Consider the following 19328-nt stretch of genomic DNA (forward strand, 5'->3'; position numbering starts at 1 on the left):
ATGATTCATTAGCTTTGGCAAATGACTAACTGGGAAACCAAGTGTAGGGTTTACGGGATCTCCTATACTATTTCAGCAACTTTTCTGTAAATCTAAAACCATTCTAAAATAAAAATTTTAGTGCTTGCTTCAGTAGCACATATTCTAAAGTTGGAGTGATACAGAGATTAGTATGGGCCCTGAGTGAGGATGACATGCAAATTCATGAAGCATTCCATATTTTTGAGAAGGACAGATATCTGCGTTTTCACTCATATGTGGATTTTGAGAAACTTAACAGAAGACCGTGGGGGAAGGGAAAAAAAAAAGTTACAGAGAGGGAGAGAGGAAAACCATAAGAGACTCTTAAATACAGAGAACAAATTGAGGGTTGATGGGGGGTGGGGGAGAGGGGGAAATGGGTGTTGGGCACTGAGGAGGGCACTTGTTGGGAATAGCACTGGGTGTTGTATGTAAGTGATGAACCACGGGAATCTACCCCAAAAAACTAGAGCACACTTTACACACTGTATGTTAGCCAATTTGACAATAAATTATATTAAATAAATAAAATAAAATAAAAGTTCATTAATAAAAAATAAGAAAACTATATAATTGTAGATACCTTTATTTTTACTAGTTGCTCCATTAATTTAATTCTGTGTTAGGTGTGACATTTTGTATATTCATTGTGTACTTTGAAAGCACAGTCATCAACTTTTAAAATACTTTATTACTGGTGATTGCTCCTTTTACAATTAGCAAGTCTACTTTGTTTTCTTTTAGTCCTCATCATTGATGTATAGCTTCATCATGAGAATCAAAACATTCTGTGTTTAGAACTTTTCTTGAGCTACAGATCAGACCTTCTAGGATATCTTAGGCTATTTTGGATAATTTAGGCAAGTATAAATTAATAACTCATCATAGGAAAGTTACATTTTTTATTTAGATTTATACAAGCTAGATCTATGAACACCTGTGAAAAGTACTAGTTATAGTATTGATGGCATTATGTTAATAAATACTTTTTAGTTGGTATAGTATGCTTCCTTTTTTCTTTAGAAAAGCCACTACAGATATTTTCTAAAGAACTAAATCAATTTTAGGTAGCTCTGAGCTTACTTATGAAAATTCTAATTGATAATTTAAGATCACAGAGATTGATATGGAAGATAAGGTCTTAGTGCTTTAGGATAATGTCACTCTTCTTTTTAGAGTAATAGTTGGATAAGAAAAGGAAAACACTGAACTTCTTAAATTGTATCAAACCACTTATTTTTTACTTGAACATGATTTGGTTTTATGGATGCATTAATTTTAGAGCTGGCCCTTGACAAAATTAGTTCAACAATTCTTTTTTGAGAAAAAAAATTTTTTTGAGAAAAAAATCACGCCATACCAGATTCCAAGTTGGCAATGAAAATACCAAGATGAAAAAGGCTTTCAAAGACACACTTTGAACTTTTTATAGTCCAAAGATAGTCATATAAATAATTAATCATTATGCAGTGCGGCAGCGCTGTAAAACAGATATGTGTAATGTGCTATAGAAGCACAGAAGAGGGAACAATTAATTCTTAATGGGAGGCATCCCAAAATCTAATAGAGAAGATAAGGAAATGATATTCAAGCTATCTTTTGTGGAAAGGATGTTGTTACTGATATGATGATGATAAACGAAGATTACAGTCATCAAAAAAAAAAATTCCAGTTTTCATTTCTTCCTAAGTGTTTATTTAGTGCCAGGTACCATGCTGTGTTTATATGTATTACTACTTTTGTTTTTCACTACACCCCCATCGGTATTTCTAATATCAGCTTCATATATAAAGAAATTGAGGTTCATGGAAGTTAATGAATATTCCTAAGTTGTTCAAAGATTGAGTCCAGCTTAGTTCTGCTTGACACTAATCCCTGTTAAAATGTATTGGATACAATTTCCTTATATTGTCAAGTAAAAGCAACTGCATTTTAAGTATGCATTTCCTCTTTGAATATCATCAAGTAGTTTGGCGCTGCATGTATTATTTAGGACGTTACAGTTACAGGGGGTAGAATATTTGTCTCAGAATTGCTTGAATCAGGGGTTAGCTAACTTTTTCTGTAAAGATCTTGATAGTAAATATGTCAGGTGTTGTAGGCCAGATAGTTGCAACTACCGAACTCTGTCATTGTGGTATAAAAGCAGACATCGACTATATTGTAAGCGAGTGATCATGACAGTGTGCTAATAAAACTTTATTTATGGACACTCAAATTTGAATTTAATATACATTTTATGTCACAAAATATTACTCTTTTAACTTTCAGTCATTTAAAACTGTAAAAACTATTCTTAGTTCACTGGCTGTCCAAAAATAGGTAGCAGGCTAGATTTGGCTTATGTGCTAGTTTACTTACCTCTGGTTTATATGATTGATGATGAGGATTTACTGGTTTATAGAGTTGTAGCCCAGAAATAGGATAATTTTTTTCAGTAATCCAGTGTTAGTAAGGAAGTTGGTGTCTTCCATCTCTCTATCCTAATTTTCATAGTATTAACTTTATCCTATGGTTTATTCCCCATTGGCAGCCAGAATAGCCAGGGTCGCCATGTGTTGTCTTCCATATCTAGGGAGAGAGAAGATCTTTTCCAGAAACTCCTTCTAATCTCTTTTGAGCTTAATCCCATCAGGTTTCATCCCTACCACTCCACAGGAACCATGTTAAATCATCTACAGTCACTAAATTTAGTGATCAGTTCTCAGCTTCATATTATTTGACCTATGAACATTTGATCTTTTCCCTTCCATGAAATTCTTTCGTTACTTCTGTATTCTTCTAATTTTGTTTCTGTTCTCTGGTTACTACTTCTTATTGTCTGGTGTTTTTCCTCATACCACCAAGCTTCTGCATGTTGGAGCCCCAAGCTTTAGTCTTTTGACTTCTCTCTCTCTTTCTGTCTCTGTCTCTCCCTGCCTCCCCCCCCCCCCGCCACAGTCCCTTCTGTGGAGATGTCATACAGTTTAAAAATGGCTTATGTACTGATGGCATATGTATGTTCATGTTCATGTCTGCTTATTTGTGTAACATGCATCTCAAGCTTAGTATGTCCAGAACTGAGCTCCACATACTCCCATTACCCCAGACTTATTCTCTTACAGTCTTTCCTATCATCTCAGTAAATTGCAGATTCGTTGTTTGGGTCCAAAATACTGGAATTACCCTGATTATTTATTTATTTTTCATCTAATGACAATAGATTGTCTCTGCTGTACCTTCAAAATATATCCAGAAGTTGACTGCTGCTCACCATCTCCACTGCTCCCTTAGTCCAAATGTTCATTCTTCTTCTGGATTTTTGCAGTAGCCTCGGAATTGATTTCTGTCTGCTTCTGGTCTCTTTCCCCAGAAGTCCCCACTACCACCATCTTAATGATTTCTTTGTTATAAGGGCCCCTGGGTGGCTCAGTCCGTGAAACAACTGACTTCGGCTCAGGTCATGATCTTGTGGTTTACGAGTTTGAGCCCTGTGTCAGGCTCTGTGCTGACAGCTCAGAGCTTGGAGCCTGCCTCGAATTCTGTGTCACCCTCTCTCTTTGTCCCTTCCCTGCTTGTGCTCCATCTCTTTTTTTCTCAAAAATAATTTAAAAAATATTTTAAAAAATGATTTCTTTGTTATAGAAGATAACAGTAGAGATTTTTGAAAACAGACAATTTGAATTTTAGGATTGTGGTGTGATTTGGGGAAAGTCACTTTCCTTCCCTGAATCTCAGTCTTATATTTTAGGGGCACCTGGGTGGCTCAGTTGGTTAAGCGGCCAACTCTTGATCTTGGCTCAGGTCATGATCTCCTAGTACTTGACTTAGAGCCCTGCATCAGGCCCCGGGCTGACAGTGTGGAGTCTGCTTGGGATTCTTTTTCTCTCTCTCTCTCTCAAAATACATACATCCTTCCTTCCTACCTACCTACCTACCTACCTGCCTGCCTACCTACCTACCTACGGATAATAAATAAATCTGGCTTATGTTCTTGGTCCTTCCTTTTGTATTAAAAAAAAAAATTCCACTCATACCTTCCAGTTCATGTCTGCCTTTGTTCTCATTTAAGTATACAGTTCTGGCCAGTAAAACGGACCTGAGTTTATACTTGAATAATAAAAGTATTGTATTTTGTCCAGTTTTAACACCTCTCCCATGCCTTCTACTAGGGTGGCATATTTAAAGTTTCCAAAGGACAATTAAAGGCAACGAACTTCAAAATTTTAATTCATAAAATCTAATCTTATTTATACTAGCACAGTATTTAGCTGAGAAGAGTAAAGATGGGCTTGGTTTACTAAATTCAAGGTCACTAAAATTGTTAGGTTTTCAGCTATAGTATTTTGATCCTGGGTTGAGAAGAAGAATCATTTAAAGTATCCCCTACTTACAGAAAAGAAAATTTTTTTCTTGGAATGTTCAGGCACTTTCTTAATAGAATTTCTCTGACTTAAATCCCTTTGTAGAAATCACTGCATACTGAATATCTCTATATGGTTGGTATTTCTTTGCCAGGACTACTTTAGTGCTATAATACACCTGACTTGAAAGCTATCTACCCTATGAAGTAAATGCTGCAATGACGTTTTGCCTTCGAAATAATGGGAATAGGAAATCTATTAAGGTTTTTCAGTATTAAAGATACCCTGTTTTATATTACTTGTTGGGTTTAACTCAGTATGCAGGTAAAAAAACAAATGTTCTTTGCTAATTATCTCAAATCCAAGAAACCTAAGTTCTGGTTTTAACAGCTAGCACTTGAGTTGGACAGTCCGGTCTTTTTATTTCTGTACCTGTTACATCAGGGGGTTTTCTTCTGTAAAGTTCACAATATATCTGAAGTAAGTCTTTAACTCAAGTTTGATGAGTAAATTCTAACTTCACAGACACAGCCCTGTCCTACTATCTACACTCTGGGATGAGGTAATGAGTCTTATGCAAATAATTTGACTTGCTTGACGACGGAAGGTCTGTTTTGTCCATAAATGTAGATGTGTCATGTGTGGGAGGTCTTATCTGTACAGAAAGAATTGTGTGTTAAGCACAGCAAAAACATTTATAGTACTGTATGTCATTGCAGTCTTGCTATTTTAGATAATGGTTTCGTTGGTTCTATAAGCATACCACAAACACTTTTAAAGAGGTTGAAATTTTTTCCTATATCATTTTGGGGAAGTGGTGAAAGATAGTAGTACATGAAAGACAATGTGCAACTAGGGTCATATCAAAAAGACTCAGTAAAGAAGCTCTCTTTTTGAAAAATCTTTACTGTTTACTTTTACCTGAGAGTTAATCTCAACTCTTATGATTAGTCTCCACTGAGGTGAGGCATGGTTGGTTATAAGATTTCAGTCTTAGAGGAGTGAACTGCTCAAATTTACTGCAATGTATTTCTGATTTTATTTTGAAAATTTAGGCATAATTAGATATTACAGATTTTGGTGGTATCAAAATTGGTGATTTTTTTTGTCTTATGTTCATTGGTTTGCTGACTCAAAATTAGGTCTTAAACCATTTCTTGCCTGTATTTTTCCTGTGGATTATTTTATCGATACCTTGACATTCTGGAGATCATGTGAATTTAATACTATTGAAGCCTATTTTTTTAATTTTTTGGCTCTTATTGTTTAGGAAGACAGTACTGCTGACAGAAGTATCTATGTTTTATTCATATTCTCACATACTTTAAGAGCATATTTTGATGTTAAAACAGAAATTTGATGTGTGTGTGTGTATATATATTTTATCCACATAGAAAATCAGAAAAATAAAAATTTAACATCTTCCTGAATATGAATGTTGCTCATTGTCATTCATTTCCAAGTAAAGGAAAAGAGAGACATTGGCATGGAAAAATTAATTATTAGGAAGGAAAATTGACTAGTACTGTATTTGCACATCCTGATTTAAGATGCCATATATTTCTAGTATAGTTTTTTATTTTTGATAAACAAATCTTTATTCCGCAGTAATTTAGGACTGCATAATACTTTATCTTTTTTTTTTTTTAATCTGTTGAAAGGCTGAGGTTGTTTGACCTGTAAAATTTCCCACAGTCTGAATTTTGTTGATCGTGTGCTCAGAAACAATTCAGCATTTTTGTCTGTCCTTTCTTTGTCCTGAAAACTGACAGATTCAGAGGTTTGACCAGACTCAGGTTTGATTGGGAACTGTAGCTGTGCTTCTGTCACCAGGAGGCATATAGTGTCTGGTGTTTATTCTTTTTCAGTGTTATTAGTCATTGATGTTCAGTGCCTCTTGAGCTGTTCATTCATTGCAGATTATGAAATGGTGATGTTCTGATTTTTTCTTGCTTCCCATTTATTGTCTGGGATGATTTTATAGAAGATCTCTCTTGTGTACTCTTGGGCTACCAATACAGTTTATATGGGAAATGTAGGATGAATTATTTAATTCTTTCCTTTTTCCTCAGATTTCAAGATAATGAACTGGGTTTCTATGATGCTAAGGTTTCCAGTTAGTGTCATGTTTTTTAGACATCATTGTGACCTCATGACCCTCGAGAGCTTCTTTACTGAGTCTTTTTGATATGACCCTAGTTGTACATTGTCTTTAATGACTTCCTTACAACTGGATATGTCAGGATGCTCCAGGTTCATTAGTACATATCCTTTGCTAAACCAGCTAGTTCTTTTTTTTAAAATTTAACTAAAATTTTTTAAAATGTTTATTTATTTTTTTAAATGTTTTTTTANAGACAAAGCACCAGAGGCGGAGGCCGCGACAGGGCACGGGAAACGAAGACACAGAATCCAAAGAAGGCTCCAGGCCTAGAGCTGTTAGCACGGAGCCCATTGTGGGGCTCGAACCCACAAACTGTGAGATCATGACCTGAGCTGAAGTTGTACGTGTAACCTACTGAGCAACCCAGGCACCCCTAACTAAAATATTTTTAAAGTAAACTCTACATCCAACGCAAGGCTTTAGCTCATGTCCCCAAGATCAGGAGTTACATTCTCTACCCACTGAGGCAGCCAGGTACCCCTACACCAGCTCATTCCTTAAGAAATCCTGGTTTGTCTTAATGGAGATTGGCATTCCAAGATTGCAATCTGGGTGCTAGGGGTGGTCATTGCCACTCAAGAACTCTTTGTAGGTGTTTTTAGTGGACAGAGCTAAGGTATACCTGTGACTTACAATATTGTACTTATATTTCCAGTGTAGATTCAGTACTACAGAGTTTTTACTTCTGTATATTTTTATATCTATAGTTCCTTTCTTCCACACTGAGAATTCTGGTTCTCAAGGAGACAATACATTAGAGTATCCCGTAATTATTCATTTGCTTTATCCCTCTTGGTAAAGACAATGGTCTCAGAACATTATTGCCACCACTTTTGATTACTGAAATCAGTTAATGTTTTGTTATTTTTTAATGCTTTCTCCAACCCCCCCCCATTTTTTTATTATAGTACTGCATCTCCATTGCCAGATCTTAGACCCATTACATTCTGTAATCTCCCCATTTAAAAACTCTCATTTAGTAATTTAATCTTAATTTTTTTAATGTTTTTTTTTTAATTTATTTTTTGAGAGAGAGAGAGAGCAGGGGAGGGTCAAAGAAAGAGGGAGATACAGAATCCGAACACAGGTTCCAGGCTCTGAGCTAGCTGTCAGCACAGAGCCCAGTGCGGGGCTCAAACCTACGAACCGTGATATCATGACCAGAGCTGAAGTCAGACGCTTAACCTACTGAGCTACCCAGATGCCCCTTAATTTTGCAATCAATTATATGTTTAATACTCACCACGAGTCCTTATTTTGAGGTCTTTCCTGTTGCTTTGATTGCCTATAGCTAGTTCTCTACAAGAGCCAGGACAAGTTCATGGGAACAGTATTCACTGAGGCTTTGCATGTTGGTAACAGTTTATCTTTACTCTGTATACTAAATGGTTAGTTTTACTGGATGTAAAATCTTTGGCTCACGTTTTCTTTCCTTGTGTATTTTAAATCTATTATTTTCTCTTATAAATCATATGATGCTTTTGTCTATATGCTCAACAGATTTTTTTTCCTTTTATCTTTAAAGTCCAGTAATTTTAATACAGAAGGTCTTGGTGCATTGATCTAAGTTGATTATCTCAAGTACACAGGATATGTTTGCAATATGTAGTTTCAGATATACTGTATATACATACATATGTGTGTGAGAAGGTATACATGTATTTATACACACATATAACTATATATCACATATATACATTTTTTTTCTGGGAAAATTTTCTTGTATTACAGTTTTAAATACTTGTTTTGTTCTCTCACTTTGGTTTTCTCCTTTAGGGGCTTCTTTTTAAAATTTTTCTTTTTTTTTATGCTGTTATGTTATGCTTTACCTAATCTCTGATATTTGTCACCTTCTTAAATCCTTTTTAATGTCTCTTTTTTAAATTTGTTAAAGATTTTCTTCCTTTTTACTTTCTGTTTCTTTTAAGATTTTTTGTTTATTTGTGCTTGTTTTCTTATAATTTAGTCTTCAATACTGAAATGATTTTTGTTTTATTTATAGTTCTTTTTGTCTCCTCATTTCTGAGTTTTTCTGATTCTGATTTATACTGCTGTTTCATGTATTACATAATTTTCTTATTATCTCTCATAAGACCTATAAATGTAGTTTTTATTAGTAAAACATATAATCCAGGGGATTATTTGACATACTTTGTACAAATAAACAGCTGTAATTAATTTAGACATTGCTCTAAATAAAGGCTTCTATACTAAAATCTGTGAGTGAGCTTTAGAGTTGATAAAATTATTCGTTATATGTGAAGAAGAGTATATAGTATAGGGGTAGGGAAAAAACACCTTCAGTTTCTTTAGACTTCCAGAGAGAAATGTAAACTGTCCACAAAAAAAATACGAGTAAATACTTTTCATTTAATAGGAAAATGTCCCCAAATATTTTAATGACTGAGATTACAAGAAGTGAAAGCAAATGATAGATATCATCGAGATACAGATGGCGCCATAGAAGATATTCCATCAGTTTCATTATCTGTTTGCTTATGCTCTTTCTTCTTTTATACAGATGGAGGGAGCGAGGAACCACCGGATCGAAGACAGTCAAGTGTAGACTCTCGCCAAAGCCGCTCTGGGCAAGGTATATTTTCATTAAATTTATTATTAAAATGAAAAAGACAAGATATGAGTTATTCCTTTCCAGTACTTAATATGAGGATTGGGGTTTTCCTTGGGTCTAGTTTGGATATTCTAGTTTTTCCTTTATGGCTTTAAATGTTACAGTCTAAAAGTTCTGTCATATCATTTATTCAAGATAAAATGAAAACTGGTCTCATGTCTTTTTTTAAATGGCAATACCTTAATAAGGTTTTAAGTAATTTTGGAGCATTGTGATACATGTCTGGATATCACTTTTGGAATATAACCAAAAGTAAATTAAAAAATTTTTTTTTAATGTTTTATTTATTTCTGAGAGAGAGACAGCATGAGCAGGGGAGGGTCAGAGAGAGACACACGCACAGAATCCGAAACAGTCTCCAGGCTCTGAGCTAGCTGTCAGCACAGAGCCCAACGCGGGGCTTGAACCCACAAACCGTGAGATCATGACTTGAGCCAAAGTCAGACACTTAACCAACTGAGCCACCCAGGCGCCCCTCAAAAGTAAATTTTTTAACAATTATATTTGTATCAACACACTGGCTTTTAAAAATTTCATCAATGCAGGGCGTCTGAGTGGCTCATTTCGTTAAGTATTCCGACTTGGTCTCAGGTCACCATCTTGTGGTTTGTGGGTTCAAGCCCCCTTTGAGCTCTGTGCTGACAGTTCAGAACCTGGAGCCTGCTTCGGATTCAGTGTCTCCCTCTCTCTCTGCCTCTCGCCTGCTTGAGCTCTGTCACTCTCTCTCTAAAAAATAAATAAAAAATTTCAAAAAGATAAAATTTCATCAGTGCATATTTGTTGTCTTAGATCTCTCAGAAGAAATAGTTTTTGTTTAAGATTGCCATCTTAAGGGGCGCCTGGGTGGCTTAGTCGGTTAAGCGTCCGACTTTCGCATAGGTCATGATCTCGCGGTTCGTGGGTTCGAGCCCCGCGTCGGGCTCTGTGCTGACTGCCAGCTCAGAGCCTGGAGCCTGTTTCAGAGTCTGTGACTCCCTCTCTCTGACCCTCCCCTGTTCACGCTGTCTCTCTCTCTCTCCTAGAAATAAATAAAACATAAAAAAAATTAAAAAAAAAAAAAAAAAGATTGCCATCTTAAATTAGTGTTTTCTTAATTATTTCCTTTTCTGTTTAAAATTTATTTTGTGCTTTAGACTGGTTTTTTGAAGTGACAATTTCCAAACTAGGTAAAAATATACTGTATCAATGAAATCTTCAGATAGGCTTTTTCTAATCAACTCATTTAAAATTGCATTAACTTATTTAAAATAGTACTTGTCACCTTTTTATTTCTTTTATCTTCTCTGTCCAAAACCAGAATGAATGCTCCATGATTACAGAGATTTTTGTTTGTTTTGTTTATTGCTATATTTCCTGTGTCAAGAATAAGTACCTGGTATATAGTAGTTACTAAATAAGTACTTCTGAATGAATGAAATGATCTCTAAGAGAATGAGAATTGACAACCCAAACTGATGAATATATTATAAAATTTCAGGCAGTTACTAGTGTGTGTGACTTTTAGAGAATCTTTATTTATAAATAAAATAAAGCTTAGAGTTACAAATGTATGGTGTTTTAATCTTACGAAAGCTCCTGATTTGTTTATTTCATAATCCTATGCCCTTTTTTCTCCAAATTTACTCTTCCCAAGTTTTAGAGTTGTGCTATTTTTGTAAAATTGTGTGTTGCAGAATAAAAAGAAGAATAATATATGCAAGTTGATTTGGAAATTTTAACTTACATTAGTACTTACTCATTTTTAATTACTGTACATTATATTATGTCAGGCATTTCTAATTTTTTCTTTTTTCCCCCTTAAACATTTTTATATGAAAAAAAGAACTTGAGAAAATGAAGTGTAATACATAAATATATCAAATCAGCACATTGTACACTGTAAACTTTCATAATGTCATATGTCAGTTATATCTCAATAAACCTGTGGGGGTGGGGAGAAGGAAAGAAAATGAACTCGTGTACAAAAGACCCTAAAAATATTAGTAGAAATTAATTTTTTAAAGTATACTAATTTCTGTTAACTATTATAGTTTTTGTTTTTTAATATCATAATTTGTATTAAATGTCACAGATCTAGATGTGGGAGATTATTCATTTACTTATACTCCCTGAGCTGTGTCAGTTAAAGTATTTTACAAATCATTGATATAGTTGAATTTAAATAATAACAGCTGAATTTAGTATGAACTTAGTAACAACAAAATCAGTGATCTCTATGTTCTTGAGCACAACTGCTTGATCCTAATTAAAAATGACCAGGAATGGCATCATCATCAGAGTTAACTAATAGTTAAGTTGTGTTTCTTACCTTCTTGAAGATTTTGTTTATAGTACCTCTTTATTCAAAAGATGGAAGTAAAAAATACAAAGCCATTTATAATGAGCTGAAGGAGAGTGTATTATCAGGGCTGAAGAGATGGGATGAATACACACTTCTACTTTTGTTCCTTCTAGAAACCTGCTAAAAGATCAGTAAAGGGTGATTGGAGAAAAGCCAACATCAACACACTTTTAGAAACGAGAGAGTATATGCATAATTTAAAACTGAACCCTAAACTCAATAACAGAGGAAGGCGAGAAAACAAGCTGATTACCCTTCAGAACAAAACTCAAGAATGGTAGCATGTGGAAATGGAGGCAAAAGGAAGATTGGTGGAAAGTCTGTTGAAGAAGCACTTGATTCCTGAGACCTCTTTCACAAAATTAGCAAACTAGTGTGCTGGGCAGGTGCCCAGCTCCCCACTCTTAACCTTGGCAAAGCCCAGAAGTTTATTTTTTGGAATAAAATAACGATTCTAGACTGGGAGACACCTACGAGACATAGTTGAGGGCAGTCTGTACTGAAAATAGGACAGTAGGGGACTCCAGTTGTCTTTATGCTACTGGCTATCAGAGTGCTGGCAGTTAGGCCATCATATTTCGGGCAGGAGGTTGGCATAGTCTTTTCTGAAGATTCTGACTAAAAAGAAAGACAAAAAATGTAGTCATCAGAGATTCCTTAAATAAACAGTTCAGCTAGATCATTCTATGTATCAAAGCTTTCAATTGGCTGTCTAGTCCTCTTCTCTTAAGTATTAGCAACTAACAAGGGTTACTAGATATTTGAGGAAACCCTCTAATGTACGAAATAGACTAAAGTAAACAGAATAAAGCAACTTTAAGAGAACAGAGATTTTGCAGAGAAAAATAATGGAACTTAGAGACATAAATCATACAGTCTTTTAAGACATGTAAGCTTTTTGTTTTTGTTTTTGTTTTGCCTGCCTTGTCCTCTTTCTTAGGAATCATCAAAATGAGAAAGTCAGACAAAACAAAGAAATAGGTTAGAGGAAATAGGAAATTCAAAAGAGAAAGGTAAAGTCTTTAGGATGACAGAGAGAAGACAGGAAAAGAGGGCAACCAGCCCAGATTAGAGTAGGTTAGAAGCCTCCAGAAGAGTTGTTTCACGAAAATAAGATTGATAGAAACCTGATGCATTTAATTATCTAGAAAAATTTTAAACAACCGGCAAAAGGCTTAGGATTGAAATGATGATAAATACGTGAAATAATAAGTGAAAAAAGTTCCAAATTCAAGGGAAAACAGATAATGTGTAGGAATGGAGATTTTCTTCAGAATAAGTCCTCAGTCCTTGGGGCAGGGTCTGGGGTAGCTGCTGTCCATGCTGGTCTTATCAGTTTACTCCAGTGTGGTATAATATTTCCATTATTCAATTTGGACCATTATAGTCAGGAAGGAGAGCTCTAAAGCCCAGTGAGTGTGGTCTCTGTGGCCTCTTTTTGAACAGTTGATAGATTTGATTTGCTAAAACAAGTGGGATGTTGACCTTTAGTTTTCTTGTCTTACAGTACCTTTGTCTGATTTTGGTGTCTGAGTAATGTTGGCCTCTTAGAATAAGTTGAAACTTGAGAAGAATTTTTTCCTCTTCAATTTTCCTAGAATATTTTGTGCACAACTGGTATTATTTCATCCTTAAATGCTTGATAGAATTTTCAGAGAATTCTCAGGACCTGGAGTTTTCTTCATGGGAAAGTTTTAAAGTATAAATTAGGGGCGCCTGGGTGGCTTACTCAGTTAAGCATCCGACTTCGGCTCAGGTCATGATCTCACGGTTCGTGGGTTCGAGCCCCGCATTGGACTCTGTGCTGACAGCTAGCTCAGAGCCTGGAGCCTGCTTCAGATTCTCTGCCTCGCTCTCTCTGACCCTCCCCTGCTCACTCTATCTCTCTCTAAGAAATAAATTAAAAACATTTAAAAAATTTTAAAAAGTATAAATTAAATTTCTTTAATAAAATATAACTATTTGAATTATCTATCTCTTCTTTTTTTTTTTTTTAAATATTTTTTTGTTTATTTCTAGGAGAGAGAGAGACAGCGTGAGCAGGGGAGGGTCAGAGAGAGCGGGAAACACAGGCTTGGAAACAGGCCCCGGGCTCCGAGCTGGCAGTCAGCACAGAGCCCGACGCGGGGCTCGAACCCACGAACCGCGAGATCATGACCTAAGCGAAAGTCGGACGCTTAACCAACTAAGCCACCCAGGCGCCCCATTGAATTATCTATCTCTTCTTGAATAACCTTTTAAAATCTGTAGAATCTTCAGTGATGTCCACCTTTTTCATTCCTGGCATTGGTAATTTGGGTATTCTTTGAGCTGATCATTCTGGGAAGAGATATATAAGTTTTATCGATCTCAAAGAATCAATTTCAGTTTTCATTTATTTTCTCCATTGCTTTCCTATTTTGTATTTCATTGATCTCTGCTTTATTCTTCATTATTTCCTTTCTTCTTCCTCCTTTGGGTGTAATTTCTTTTTCTGATTTTCTAAGGGAGAAGCTGAGGTCATTGATTGGAATTTTCTTTTTAGTACATGAATTTTTTAGTACTATAAATTTCCCTCAATGTACTGCATTTCACAGAATTTGATGAGTATGATTTCATTTAGTTTAAAATGCTGTCTGATTTTCCTTGTGATGTCTTCTTTAACCCAGTATTATTTAGAAGTGTGTTGTTATAGTTTCCAAATGTTCAAGAATTTTCCATATATCTTTCTTATATTGATTTCTAATTTAATTTCATTGTGATCAAAGAATACACTTTCTGTGATTGAATCATTTTTCTATTTAAACTTGTTTTATGCTCCAGGAAATGATCTTATGTTCAGTATGCACTTAAAAAAGAATGTGTTTTATGCTCTTTTGGAGTAGAAGGGCCTGTAAATACCAATCTGGTCAAGTTGAATTGATAGTGTTGCTCATGTCTTCTAAAACTTTGATGGTTTTCTGTCTGCTCATTCTCTCATTTATTAGGAAAAGAATATTGAAATCTCAAACTGTAAGTGTAGATTTATCTATTTCTCCTTTATGTTCTGTTATACTCCTCAGACCACTGTTCTTCTGGTCAAAAAGGATTCCCCTCCCTCAGAGATTTAGGTATCCATTCAGTGACAGCTGCCAATAGTGAAATATATTTGCCTAGGGGGCAGAGCTGGAAGAAAAAGGTAAAAAGGAAAAAAAAAAACCAGAGGATTTTCCCCACTCTTTCTGTCCCATATGGAGCCCTCCTCACCCCCTTCATTCATACTGTCTAACCAAGAAGAGAAGACTTGCCTTGGATCTTTCTTTTCATCCCTGCTGTGCTGTTCCAGGATTAGGATTTGGATTTCCTCTGAGTTCAGGCTGGGAGTTTGGGGACTTAAAAAATGATAGGAATGTGCCACTGAATTGGTTGTCCTTCAAACTCTGGTTTCCTTCCACAATTTGCCTGCTACTTTTTATTTTTCAGTCTTCAAATAGCTATTCTATCTTCTTTCCAAGGTTTTCAGTTATATTCATTTAAGATTGAATGTACTTATTCCACCTTAACGTAAAACTAGAGCTCTTCTGTTTGATTACATTTTGTGTTTGCCTATCTAAAGGACTAATATTAAAATTATTTAACAATTATCATGCCACAAACATCATCCAGAACAGATGGCAGTCTGTTTATAACATACACTGACTTTAAACAACTGATATGCCTATATCGGTACATAATGCCTGATAATCTGCCCTGCCTGATTGTGGTTCAATTTCTATTTAATATCTTTTCTCCCATGATAATAGCAGACATGTAAGGTAAGGTGTCTGGTGAACTACCTTATCCTTTGGTAATGATAACTCTCCTGTGTGTTAACTAGCTAGCTTGGCCTCTGATCTGTCTCTCAGGTGCAGTGGATTCTGACTCACTCATATCATAATTATTGCTCTAGCTTAGGGGCAGAGACCTATGATATCTTCTGCTTCTCAAATGTAGGAGATGGGAGATGCCTGACTACTTGCTGTGAATCTGATCCTACTCCACCCATTCAGATCGCTGCCCGTGGGCACTTCCTTCTCCTTAAATTTCACACTTCTGTGCTTAAAACAGACCTGGAAACACTCTCCTCTTTCACACTTATCCTCCTACACATGCTCTGGGCTATAATTTCCTCATTCCAGTTGCATCTAGTTTGTGTCTTCCATGGATTTCTTAACATTTCTCCTCTATTACTGGATTTGTTTCATTTTATAATGCTTTAAGAACTTGTTCTGCCTGGGTAGCTCAGTCTGTTCAGCATACAATTCTTGATTTCAGCTCAGGTCATGATCCCAGGGTCATGAGATTGAGCCCTGTGTGGGGCTCTTTGCTGAGCTTGGAACCTGCTTAGGATTCATTCATTCTTTCTTTCTGTCACTCTTACCCCTTCTCCCTCTGCCCCTCTCCCACTGTGTGTGTGTGTGTGTGTGTGTGTGTGTGTGTGTGAGAGAATGTGTGCACGTACACGCGCGCACCTGCACGCACGCTCTCTTTAAAAAAAATTAAACTTTTTGTCATTCCACGCCTCCTCTGTTATTGCCATTTTATTCTGAACTACCATCATTTTTTTCCTTTAATAGTGTCCTATTCGTATTCTTGCCAATCTGTACTTTGTTGTCCATGTGATAGCTATAGTGCTCTTAGTAAAACAAATCAAATCGTATATTTCCCCAGACTTGAAATAAAATTCCTCAGTAGCTTTCTGTCCCATTCCGAAGAAACTCCAGTCTTTATCATTCCTTACAGGGCCCTGCTTGACTTGCCCTTTTCCTATAGTACTCTGTGCCTCCTCCTCCTTCCATAGTTTGCCTTGCTTGCTCTTTGTTGGCCTATTTGCTCAAATATGTTAAGAGTATTTTCTTTTTAGGCCTGTATGCTTGCTCTTTTTTGAGTAAAAGCCTGTAGATTTCTGCTTAAGTCAAAGAGGCCTTCTGTGACCATCCTACAAAATATGCAGCCCTAAACTTTAGAGTATTTATCACTCCTTGAAAATATTTATTTTTTTGTTGTCTCAACTACTGGAAAATAGGTTTCATTTGAACGAGACTTTATCTTGTTCACCACTCTTGCCCAAGAATACTTGCATGTATGAATTTGTCAGTGTTTGTTGAATAAAAGTATGAACAAGTAGCACTTGGGTACTTGGGAAGCTATATGGATATGCCTAGGCCACATATTGATTAAGTGTTCACTTCTGTTAGTTAACTAATAAAGTAAAGCAGTGTAAGACATTTCTTAAATGTGGGTAGTTTATCAAGCTACCAACTACCTATTGATTAGTGAAATGAGGCCCTTGGAATTTGATTCTAAAACTGATTTGCCAGTTATGCTTCTAACTTAAGGCCTTCTGAGGTTGAGTGGTTATTTTCTGCCTTCTAGTATAGCATATTGTATATAATTGGATTACCTTATTTATTGTATTTAGTCTTTTTTTTTTTTTTTTTTTTAAGTTTATTTGTTTTGAGAGAGAAGGAAAGCATGATCAGGTAAGAAGCGGAAAGAGAGAATCCCAAGCAGGCTCCCTGCTGTCAGTGTGGAGCCCAGTGCAGGGTTCAATCTCACAAACTATGAGATCATGACCTGAGCGGAAAGGAAGAGTCAGAAGCGTAGCCAACTGAGCCACCCATGCACTCTTTATTTGTTGTATTTAGTCTTATTTGTCTAGTGGAATGCTGTTTTTATTAGTAATTTAGGAGTTCATTAACAGTAGGATCTTTGCATCTAGCACAATGCCAGTATCTTGTATTTAAGCCATTCAGTTGACCAAGGAGACTCATGCATGAGTCAATGTGATATGGTTGAAACACAGTTTTCATTTACTTCTGCAAGGAGAGTATTCTACAGGCATCAGGCTCTGATAAACAAAATGCATGTTAAGGTATTAATGCTCATGACCCGTTCATGCTGGAAACCTGGGAACTGCACAGTGTTTGGCTTTGCATGATTCCCATTATCTGTATCCAGTTTTATTTGATTAGGATAGGCTGGTGCATTTATAGGAGTGATATACTCAGTTGTCAAATATGTTTTCTTTCCTTGCTAATACATGAAACATTTCATAGAAATAAGATAATCACACTCTTGAAACATGCACAAGTTATTTTTCAGTTTGGTAAGTTACAAAGATTTCTTTATTAAACCAACATTATTATGTAAAATGATAAGGAAAATTATTTCTATATTTAAAGTGTCATTTTTGTGTCATTGTAAGGGTATATCTGGTATAGTAGCATTGCTAGAGAACAAGATTTCTTATTGTTTTAGTAGTTTATCATTGTGGGAAAAAAATCATTTAGCTTTCAAAAGAGATTGCTTTGAGAATAAAGAAAATAAAACTTAAATAATACATATGCGCCAGGCTGTGGATGAGGTGCTCTCACATAATCATCATTTAATTTGCAGAATAATGCGATGAAGTAGGTATTATTTTCCATAGGAAAATATTTCAGGCTTTATACTAATCTACACCAGAAGTTTCAAATCCTCTTTGTTGGTAACGTGTACTTAGAACCTTTCTGTTCTAGTATTTAAAATTCAAATTTGGAGCACCTGGGTGGCTCAGTTGGTTAAGCGTCCCAGTCTTGATTCAGCTCAGGTCATGATCTCATGGTTCATGAATTCGATCCCTGTGTTGGGCTCCACTCTGACAGCAGGGAGCCTGCTTGGGATTCTCTCACTTCCTCTCTCTCTCTCTCTGTCCTTGCCCTGCTTGCACACCCACATGCTTTCTCTCTCTCAATAAATAAACATTAAAAAAATAAAATACAAATTTGTTTGTTGGTGGGTGGGTAAGACCTAGAAGAAAAGATTTGACCTTACATGATAAATCCCTCTGAAGTGTCTTTATTTCTACTTCTATAATTCTTCTGAGATTTAACTTAAAATATTGATTATCCTTTGTATAAAACTCTTTTTTCATAAAATTAAAATTGTCCCTTTTGCCAACGATTTCTTATTATCTTGATGTTCTAGGGATAGTTCAGAATGTGTTTACATATTTTAGCCATGCTTTATATTTCTTAATGTGAGATATAATGTTACTAATTAAAAAATTACTTTTTACCAACAAGGTAGATATTTAAAAAGAACATATTAAGGCTTCTTTAGCTTCCACTATCCTAAAGTAACCAATATTAATTACATTCAGTTTGTATCCTGCCATGTTTTTTCCCTGAGCTCATACTGGCATATGCAGATGTGTTTGTGTGTGTGTGTGTGTGTGAGAGAGAGAGACAGAGAGAGAGACAGAGAGAAAGAGACAGAGAGAGAGGGAGACAGAGACAGAGAGAGATTGAGTTTGAAGATTTTTAAAAATAAAATGCGATTTTAGTTCTCTTTTCTCCCAGTTAACAAGATAGTATGGCCACCCCTCCATGAACACATTTAATTTCTAACTTTTTTAGTATATGTGCTGCCGAAGTGAGCACTTAATTTCTAACTTTTAAAAATCTGTATATGGCTCACAGCATAAGTAATCCATAATTTATTTCACCATTCCCTCATATAGAGTGTTCATATTTTCAGAGTGATTCATAATCATTTATCTAGTAATACCTTAAACTCTTGGAATATGCACCCCCAGATACTTTTTGTGTCAGAACATACTAAGTTTCTACTTTGCAATCTGATAATTGGTCTAGTTAACACTAGAAATCTTGTAGAAACCTCTCCCTTCTTACCTGTATTTATGAAAGAAAAGGAATAAAAGCATGGCAGCTAAAAAGGTTGGAAAAGGTATCTTTCCAAACATCTAGAAAGATTTTGATTTAAAATATTCATGGGGCACTTGGGTGGCTCAGTCAGTTAAGCATCCAACTCTTGATTTTGGCTTCA

General features: G+C 35.6%; 1 protein-coding gene and 1 non-coding gene across 7 annotated transcripts in view; both read left to right on the forward strand.

The window, feature by feature from the left end:
- Nucleotides 1–19328, forward strand: part of TANC2 (tetratricopeptide repeat, ankyrin repeat and coiled-coil containing 2) — a 370672-nt gene that overhangs the window by 108769 nt on the left and 242575 nt on the right. For all 6 annotated transcript variants that reach the window (XM_077780437.1, XM_077780436.1, XM_077780438.1 and 3 more), the window contains one exon: nt 9050–9121. In XM_077780437.1, coding sequence (XP_077636563.1) covers nt 9050–9121 — 72 coding nt within the window. The remainder of the gene's footprint in view (nt 1–9049; nt 9122–19328) is intronic.
- LOC144245056 (U6 spliceosomal RNA) lies at nt 121–224 on the forward strand. The gene has a single exon (XR_013339157.1). It is a non-coding gene; the product is annotated as a U6 spliceosomal RNA (small nuclear RNA).

The sequence above is a fragment of the Crocuta crocuta genome, unplaced genomic scaffold, assembly GCF_008692635.1.
Source record: "Crocuta crocuta isolate KB4526 unplaced genomic scaffold, BGI_CrCroc_1.0 scaffold288, whole genome shotgun sequence".
NCBI lineage: Eukaryota > Metazoa > Chordata > Mammalia > Carnivora > Hyaenidae > Crocuta > Crocuta crocuta.